Source organism: Musca autumnalis, unplaced genomic scaffold (assembly GCF_047663935.1).
Source record: "Musca autumnalis isolate F117 unplaced genomic scaffold, ASM4766393v1 scaffold_2, whole genome shotgun sequence".
In the NCBI taxonomy this organism is placed as follows: domain Eukaryota; kingdom Metazoa; phylum Arthropoda; class Insecta; order Diptera; family Muscidae; genus Musca; species Musca autumnalis.
In genome coordinates this window covers 118173302-118183955 of record NW_027411755.1, presented here as the reverse complement: position 1 = coordinate 118183955, position 10654 = coordinate 118173302, and the positions used below count along the sequence as shown (strand labels likewise).

Here is a 10654-nt window from a genome sequence, read left to right as displayed (position 1 = left end):
TCTTTATCCTTTCATTAAGATCAGAAATGTCAACATTGACGGGTGACAATGCACCTTCAATCCGTTGTCTTTTGCGTTCATTTTGTTTTATACATTTTGTTTGTGTTTTTAGCGCATTTGCTAGCGCCGGTACAGGAATATTTGATGTTGATGCAATTACTTCCGCGCAATCCAAATCCATGTCTGGAGGTATGGAATCAGGCTCCTCCATTGCAAATCAATGCAATAAGGAAGCCTTCGCTTTATTGTTGTTTGAAAACTCAATATATATTGGAAATAATTTGTGATTAAAAACAATACGTCTTGTATGTTCGAATGTTGCCACCTTTTTTTTCGTGTTTTTTTATAAAATGCTCAACATTGGTATTGTAAACAAACCACTTGTTGCATTGGTGTTTACTAATTTTGATGTTTTAGGTGCTCTGCTCCTTTACGTGCCTGAGGTTACCATTTCTTACCATTTTTAACCTGTAAAGTGTTCCCTTACTTTTAATAGCATACAATTTATATGATAGCAGTTTACCACTTTTACCATTTTCTGCCACTGTTACCATTTTTAAAAGTAAAGGAACAGACCAAGGAATTCAGGAAAAACAAGGGTTCTATAGATTTTTTCCATTTAAATCTACCTCTTTACTTATACCATGATTTCACTGTTTATTTATTTTATTTCTATTTATTTTGCTTTGACAGTTTGAGTTTCTTTCTTTTTTTCCTTAACTGTCAAATAAATGTCAAATCAACAGTGTGACAGATTTTCCACTTTTTACACCACGAAATTTGTCGAGCAAAAGTAGTAAAACAGAAAACCATTTTGGCATACTCTCTTACATTGTGATTCAAGTTTTACTACATTTTGGGGTTAAGCATCTACCTTCATTATTGTGCGATAATTCTCATTTGATTTTCGATTATCGATTTTTATATTGCTTCAATTTTTTCATTCTAAACACTTTTTGCGCAATATAACGGTATTGGTTGTAAATTTAATTTTCAAGTGGAAACAAACAACAAGAATTTATCACCACACGAAAAATTAAAGAAATCATTTCTTAAATAATGGATCAAGCAGGAGGAGAAGACCAAATGAACATTATGCGGAATCTGTGCGAAAAAGAATTACAGAAGTTGCTCGTAAATATGGAACGATTTATGGTTAACAGTGAACAAACCCAGAAGCTGCTCCTGACAAACGGAATGAATTTCGCTGGTGGTGTTAAGGGAAATATGTTTGCATATTTAGCCTTCGACAGATATATGGCACAGTTAACAACGGTTCTCAACTTAGCACGAAAATTCAACATGCACTTTCAATTTAACGATTTGCCGGAGTCTGTATTATTGGGAGAATTTGAAACAGCTCACGGTGGTGTCGGCTGCTGTACTAGAACACGAATATTTCAAGATTTCCTTCAATGGTCAAATCTGGGGCGGAAATATGGAGAAGAGAAAGCAGACGAGGCGGGATCTTTCGTTGCAGGTGGTCAAAAGGCTATAGAATCTAAAGCGAAAGATGGTGGTTTTGTTCTACATACAAGTCAGGTAACAGAATTGGACGATGATTCAAAGTTTTCTAGTGTAGATGAATATTTGCACACCTTTCTGCCCAAAAAGAGCCTAGAACATTTCAAAGATGGTTCCATTTTCACTGCATCTGTAACCCATATCAAGGAACGTAAAGAATTTATCTTTTACGTTTGCGAATCAATGGATTGTAAGACTTTGTTTGATATAAGCTGCAGTTCAGACTTGCAACCGATTCAAAACTTGTGTGGATTAAAAAAGTTATTCCTTGTATCACAAAAAATAGAGTGTGGGGAAATCAATAAGAAATGTTTATGGCGAGCTGCACGTTTGCCGCTTAAATTCTGTGAGGATCCCAATTCCGCTCTTCTCATAGATTTTGGAGAAATTATAATATTAACCGATGAATATCAATTGTTTGCCATACCTTCAAAGTTTGCAGAAATACCACCACTGGCAATTAAATGTATTTTGAACGGAGTCTATGACGTGGCTGAAGGATTAATTATAAAAGATCATGCCAAATGCAAAGAAGCACTGATAGCTAGTGAATACAAAATGGTAAATTTGAAAGTTGTTTCACAAAATGCATCAATACTGGAAGTTACTTTAATTCCTTCAAATAATATTGGTAATAATGACAAAGAGTACAAAATGAGTACTGAGCCGATTGAAACAACATCAACATCTTTAAAAAATAATTGTGGCATTATTCCTCAGGAGTCGCCATCAACATCTATGGAAAATAATGTTGGCACTAAACCAAAGGAAACATCATCAACATATTTGGAAAATAATTGTGGCAGTATTTCACAGGAGTACCCGCCATTAACAGAAAATGATTGCGACACTAACCCAAAGCAATCACCATCAACCTCCATGGAAAATAATGTTGGCACTGATCCAGAGGAATCAACATCAATGGGAAAAAATTGTGGCAGAAACCCGTTTCTTGATTCCATATTATTTGAAGACTATTTGGATGAAACGGAAAGCAATGGACCATGTCCTCTCCCAAAATCTGTTGTATGTAGCGGAATGAGCGCACACTCGAAGATAACGAATGGTTTGCAAATAGGCAATAATGCGAGAATAGCAGTAACACATGTTATGAGCCCCATACATTTTTATGGTGTTGTCGAGGATGCGTCAAGTAATGATAATAATAATGATGTTTTCTTTTGGAATGATATAGAAATTACCCCAGATCAAAGAAAAATCACCATTGAAATGCAACTGAATGATATTATTCTAGCACGTTATACCAAAGACAACCATTGGTATCGCGCAAAAATTATTGAAATCATCAAGTTTAAAGACCAAGAAGATCTCTATAAGGTATTATATATTGACTTTGGTAATACTGAAATTATATCATCTCAATTTATTGCAATCTGTGATTCTCAACAAAAGAAGAGTCCACCACAAGCACTGCTTTTTCGTTTAGCTGGTATTAGTTTGGTACATACAGCAGAACAGTATTTTAACAACAGTAGTATTGTTGAAGGCGAGTACACAAACAAAAGATTAAATCAAGCTCTGGAAACCGTTGTTGTTATTCTCTTGAATCAAACTATAAATGTTAAAATCGTCGATGAAAAAATTCGACAGTCAGATTGTGAAATAATTGTCGATCTTCCTGATGAACCATATTCGAAAATTCCAGCAATTCTTATGGATTTAGGCGTTGTCAAGGAAATTTAAGTTCTTGTTTTTAATGTATGTATTATGTCAGTATTTGCGTACCTTTCATCATCTTTACTTCTTTTTTTTGTATTATAACTATATAGACTAGAAGATAAGTTATTATCAATCTAATTACATCTCTTCTTTACAATTCAGTTTCATATACCTCTATGTATCATGCATTTTTATAACAACAAGAACCACATGCGTCTTGGCTGTTGTCTTCGCTACATAGTTTGAATTCAGCATTGTATTTCGTCTTTTATAAATTGAATATAAACACAGCAAACAGCCGCTGTTTTCAAACATCCTCAAAACAAAATCATTCCGGCTTTATGATGACTAATGATAATTGCTTTCCGTTTCCGATGATATTTCAAACTACTCTTAATACAATTTAGGTTTTGTTTTTTAAGTCTATAATATAATTCAATTAGCTTCTGACATAAAACGATGCCATATGTTTAATAACTGATTAAATTTTTAATATAACATAAATTGAATCATATCTTCTAAATTGTATTTCTCCTATATATAACAACTTCAATAAATTAATCATATTGAAAAACAATAAAAATCAAAGTCTACAAAATTAATTTGTTTTCACTGTAGTTGCAGCATAATGATAATTGCTTTCCGTTTCCGATGATATTACAAACTACTCTTAATACCATTTAGGTTTTGTTTTTTAAGTCTATAATATAATTCAATTAGCTTCTGACATAAAACTATGCCATATATTTAATAACTGTCTAAATTTTTAATTTAACATAAATTCAATCATATCTTCTAAATTGTATTTCTCTTATATAACAACTTTAATTTACCAACTACATTTGTATCTTTAGTTTTCATTGTAGTTGTATTGTATTTTTTTTTACTATAGGAACAACAATATAGCCCGGAATGTCTACTCCTAGCTATTTTTTAATTTATTTTCAATTCTCCTATGCCCAGTCTTTCGACCTTAAGGCTGTACACTACAATATACTGCCATTATAATTTAAAATTAAGTAATTTAAGGGAGGGATAACAATACTACTCGAAAACTCAATTACTATGTATAAAAATATATGTAGTAATTATAATTAATCTATATTGATCATAAAACATTTTGATTGATTGAATTATTATACTCCAGGAAATGAAAGGGATGAAAATTAGTAGATTCTTGCAGTTCTGGAACAGACCAGGTAATTACAATTCATATATCATATGCGGTAATTCGCTCTCTATTTGTTGCTCGAACCCAAATTACGATACAATTACTTTATTTCCAATACAAAGTTTTGAGAACGAACAATGATTTGTATACATTGTCCAATTTAAATTACTCTCAGAACGACGATAAAATGTGTCCCATCTCTAACAAATGAGAGAATTTATCGAAATAAATTAATTATAACAGGAAAACTAAAAAATTAAAAATGTATTCAAAATCCAAACCTTTTTAGCAAAACTGCAAAATATGAATGAAAAGTAAACGGTTTAACGACTAGTATATATTCAAATCATAGCAAATTTTGTATTCTCTTTCATCGCAGTTACATTTCTTGTCCATCGTTTCAAATTCGCGTACAAATTTAGAAACAAAAATGCCTGCCGGAAAGTCTGTATACCGAAAAGTTATTTTGGCAGGTCTCTCTCTCTCGTTAATTTTTAAAATAGAACAAGTTGAAAATATACTGAAAACACCAAATTTTTGAGAAAAAATAGAAAACATGAATGAAAATAATGTAATTTAATATTGAATAGATATCTGTAAGAAGGACAAATATTTTTTCAGTTCATATCAATTAATTTTACTCGTCTTTTGGCTAAAACTTTCTTTAGAATCAGTAAAAAAACCTATGAAAATATGAATCATGTTGCTATGTCGTATGAACGGGATAATTCGTGTACGTAATTATGTGAACGGACGGCGTGATTCAAATGCTGGTATGAACATGGCATTAGACATTAAAACTAGCAGGTGCATGCTAAAAATAATAGATACACCTTGTACATTTTTCCTGAAAGTTCAATAGAACGGTTATATTTGTTTAAAGAAAGTAACAATATGAGTTTTCTTATACCTCAATTTCAAAAAAATATAGAATTTAACATCCAGCATAATAGCCCGTTTCCACGGTACGTCGTTCGTTCTCTATTCGTTGTTCGACCCATAACTACGAATAAATTACTTATTTCTCCATACAAAATTCTGTGAGCGAACTACGTTTTCTACGTTGTTTGAGTAGAAATACTCCGAAAGACGAATAAATATGTCCCATCCCTAACAACTATGTTCAAACATATGTACGCACGACACAAAACACCTTTTCAACTGCCCAGCCAAACCTACTCATCTAACTCCAGTGGATCTGTGGTTACATCCCATCGACGCAGCCACTTTCCCAGAACTGGAGATAGACGCAGAGCCAGATTGAACAGAAGAACGAACATACAAACAAATGCTTTGTTCCAGACAAGAAGCTACTACTTTTTAATACGATAACATAAATTATGACATGTTTAAATTAAAAAATTTATTGAAAACAAAAAGTTTTCAGAAAAAAAGAAAAATATGAATGAAAAGTAATGAACTAAAACTGTTATATACATAGATGCAGAAGGAAGAAAAGGTGGTTTTATTCTTAATCCCACGCACATTTCTTGTCCATTAGTTCAAAATCGAGTAAAAAATTAAAAACAAAAACGAAACCAATAGCTGTATACACAAACATTATGCCAGTTCCAGAACCTGCAAAAAGCTACTATTTTTTACTACGATTACAATTTTTCCTTTATGATATCGGAAAAAATAGTAGTAGTAGTTAGTAGTTTCGTGCAGTACTGGGGTGGGAGAAATTCCAAATGGGGTTGATTGTGTACGCATAGTAGATCAAACCCCCAAAAGTATTATGGGTTGTCAGGCCGATCTTCTTTTAGAGCCTCTTATTTACAGTGCTGCTCAAAACATTTGCAACTGAGATTCATATTTAACATTTATTATTTGTTCTGTTCCAGAATCTATCTAAAAATGTTTGCTACGATAACAATCATGGTTTAATAAGAAAGGTTAGCCAAAGCTTTATGTCAATTTAAATTTTTTCATTCGAGTATTCCTAAAACTTCAAAACAATATACACAAACTGTGTATGTGTGTGTGGTCTTTAAATAATATGTCAAACAATTTTAAAAACAATCGAATTCAATGATTTTTAAAATTATTTTTGGAACATTTGTATGGAAATAATTCGTCAGGTTATCATTGAAACAAACATTTTATCATATCCACAACTTGATTATGCGGAGAAACATTGGTCCTTCATTAATTTTTCGCGATTTTTATTAAATGCTCAAAATTGCTGTTGTAAACAAACCCACTTGTTGCTTAATTTTGAAGTTTTAGGAATTCAGGCAAAACAAGGTTTCTATAGATTTTTTTCATTTAACAGCCTGTTCATGTATGTCGACCGAAAGGTTTCTTGCGCTTCGGAAGTGGAAAAAAATCATTTTCTGTTCATGTAAACACATTCGAAACGAAAATCTATGCGACCGACAAGCCATACGAAATAACACGTAAACGTACACTTTTCCATTAAACTTGGGTTTATGTATTTCGAAAGGACTGTCTCTTATAGAAAGAGAATGTCAAAATCACTCACTTGCTTTGTAGCTGCCGTTTAGAACGTAAACTCGCGAAAAACACCGAAAATCTTAAAACTAATTTATGCAACACATTCTTGAAACAAAATAAGAATTTTACAGACACGTTTCAATGGCGATTTTATTCATTATTTTGAAGAAATCAATTATACAATTATTACAATAATTCAAAATACCGACACATTTTATTTTTCAAACAAAACAAATCACACATATTCCAATACTTGTATGTATATGTATGTGGATTTTGTTTTCATTTCTCTTTTGGCTCTCATTTATGGAACATAGTTGTACAAATGTACATTCAAATTAGTAGTATTTCGCATAGGATACGTAACAGCAGTCGCACGATAGTTTGCGAAATACATGAACGCATTTTTAGACGGAAGCGAGTGACTGCTTTCCTTTCGTACAGGTTTCCGTGCGACATACATGAACAGGCGGTAAATCTACCTCTTTACTTATACCATGATAACAATTTTTCCTTTATTATATCAAAAAAATAGTGAAAATTTGTAGATTCTTGCAGGTTATGAAACAGGCATACATTATAAAATGGTTCACAGGACGATATTCACCGTCAACGCATATTCGCTCTTAGATCTTTCTAATAATTTTTCTCTCAAACACACCAAAGACTGCCTAACCTGCTTGGGCAAGTTCCTATGCTTCGGAACCATACATTAGCACAGTAGTAGTATCAGTGCTTTGTAAAGTTTTGTTTTTGTTTGACGAGATGGGACTTTGTTTTTAAACTGCTTACTTAAGCCATATTAGCTTCTGTTGGCCAATACGATTCTTCTTATATCACAACTGATGTTGCTTGTTGAGTTTATGACGGTGTCGAGGTAGACGAAGTTTCTAACTACCTAAAAATTGTAGGTATCAACTCAACAGTTTGTCCGAGATCTATGGACGCGTTGCTTGTCGACACCATTGACTTGGTCTTGTTGCCGTTTACTGCCAGACCCACTTTAGCAAATATTCCTCTTAAAGGCATCAGTTACTTATGTATTTTACTGATCAACCCATAAGCTAGTAACATGTGGCTGTTAGTGTATATCGTGACATTTGTTTTGACGTTTTCATCTCGTATAACCTCTTCCAGCAGGATGTTGAGGAGATCCCAGAAAGTATGTCGCTTTGTTGAAACCTCTTTTTGTACCGAACTGTTCGCAGAGGTTCTTTCCTATTCCGACTGAGGCGTATGGAGCTGTCGAATGCTGCTTTATAATCGACAGAAATATTATAAGTGTCCATCTGTGTCTTTTCCAGGATTTTCCGCATTGTAAATATCTGGTCAATGGTTTTTTAGTAGTTCACTCAATGTCCCTGACACTACATTATAAGTAATAGGGAGCAGACTAATAATTAGAGCACACCGTCTTATCACCCTTCTTATGGACGGGACTCAGGTTCCAATCGTCGGGTACGCGATCTTCTGCCAGATGGTGCTAAGTACCTGATGCATAACAGCCTTATTATTCTTCAGCCCAAGATCTTTTTACCAGGGGTGGGTTCTTGTTCTATGTGAAATGAAAAAAACAAAAAAAATTCTTTGTAATTTTTTTCGTTTGAAATTTATTTCCTTTATAAACTATTTCATTTCACATTTTCATATAAAGAGAATTGAGCCCCTGCACAGTGGTCCCACTTGTATGGAAAAGAGTGCCAAAAATAGTTCTAATCCAGCTACCGCCTCCAAATTTTAAACATAGGTTTACAACAAGCCAGAAAGATAGAAAACCATTTTTAGTGGATGTAGGTCCACATTTGGGTATAGCTCCCATAGAAAGGTACCGCCCGATTTGTGGTATTTTGACGATTCTGGCCAAATTAACCAACCGATTTGGATGTTATTTTGCATTTTGAGTTCTGAGAGAATAAACTACAACTCTGCAAAATATATTCAATGCAGGTCCACGTTTAGGTATAGCCGCCATATAAATGTACCCTCAGATTTTCGGTATTTTGAAAATTTTAGCGAAAATTTCCAACTGATTTAGCATTTTGAGTTATGAGTGAACCAAATACCTCTATGCAAAAAATGGTCAATATCGGTCTACGTTTAGGTATAACCTCCCGATTTTCGGAATTTTGACGATTTTACGGGCGTGGTATAAGAGGTTTAACATAGCGGGTGGCAGATGGGGGCAGCTGGACTTTTTTTAGTCGTAAACTAGAGACTTTTCCCTGCATTCTAAAAAAAATTTCGAAACTCACAAATGCTCACAACATTAGTAAAACTCAACCTAAATTAATAGTAATTATATTAAAAATAACAGAAAAAGTCATTTATTAAGAATTTATTTTTAATGAAGTTAGAAAACGAATTATGAATTTGTTTTTTCGTAAAAATATTGCCAATGCCATCGCCTATAAGTGTCATTTTGAAAATTGCACATTTACCTCTCCAATTTTTTATAATTTTACTCATAACCTACGAATGCTTTGCGGATGTATTTTTCGTTTTTAAGGGCTCACATACAAATCACAACTTCTTCGACTTAACTTGGCGTATAACCGCTGTTAGTTTACAAAAATAAGGCTGGATGTTAAAAATTTGATATGTTTAGAGAATATTTATTTCAATCGCAATAAAATTTGTCGCCATCACTTTTTCGATTTTTGTCCACGGGCGGAACCACTGTGCCCTGTAGTGGGATTCTCTACCGCATTTTTAGGTTACCGGCAAAAATCAGTCAAATTGAAATGCTTATAATTTCGGTAACTAACGAAAATTGTCGGTAAGTTAACAACCAAAATAAAGTTGTCGCTAAGCCCTACCGATAGCAATAGTGTTGACAACTTTTGTGGCTGTTTGTATGCAAAACACAAAAAAAAACTTTTCTATATTTCTACTTATACTTACATATAAGAGTAAAGGTAGAGTTACATTAGGCAAATATTTGCTCCAGCGTAATTCAATGTATTATTAACACTCACTTGATCTCAGTAAGCGCACAATGCCGGTCGCTGGAGCAAATATTTGCCTAATGTGACCTTACCTTGTTTGTGGAGTAGCTATGAAGTATTTGTAATTAAGTATGATTTGGCCATTGATTTAAAATATGTGGTCTATTTCAGTACTGCAATGGATTCAATTGCAAAGTAATAAAATAAATAAATAAGATAAGTCCTGGACTTTGTCATGTTAAATTCGGACAGGGCCGTTGCTTGGTATCTTTATATTTTATCCTCTACTAAATCCAGATGAGGTTTTATGCATAGATTAAATCAGCTATAATGTTTTGTTTACATTTACGAAATCCACTCGATTTCAACTGTCAATCCCTTTGCATATATGTCAAATGAAAACTCATCGGAAATCTATTGGATTTCATTTGACGTTTAAAGTACAGTACACATTGTCAGTTTTGAATGATGACTTTTTGCAATTATCGATAACCGTCCAGCAACCACAAAATATTTTGTGGTTGCATGATGAATGACAAAAATGAACGGCCACACTAGCAAGCAACAACAAAGCTGTCATTCAAAACTGACAATGTGTACCCAGCTTAAGCAACGATATTGACAGTTGAAATCGGGTGGATTTCGTAAATGTAAAATTACTATAAGTTTCTTTACTAAAATCCCCGAACCCAAGGGTGTGTGATGACTTGGTTCGTTTACTGCAAATTTATTCATTAATTTTAAAAATGAAACCGTCGTCCATTTTTTATTAGAGATGGCAAACAGATAGATAACAAGTGAATCGATTTTTCCGATAATGATAGAAATAGAGTTATCGATTTTTGTATTGGGTCGATATTTCTTGTTTGAACTTTTT

General features: G+C 33.2%; 1 protein-coding gene across 1 annotated transcript; it reads left to right on the top strand.

The window, feature by feature from the left end:
• Positions 1-642: 642 nt before the first annotated feature.
• Positions 643-3802, top strand: LOC141394517 (uncharacterized). Its single transcript, XM_073969067.1, has one exon. The coding sequence runs from the start codon at positions 1060-1062 to the stop codon at positions 3226-3228; it is 2169 nt and encodes a 722-aa protein (XP_073825168.1). The 5' UTR covers positions 643-1059; the 3' UTR covers positions 3229-3802.
• The last annotated feature ends 6852 nt before the right edge of the window (positions 3803-10654 follow it).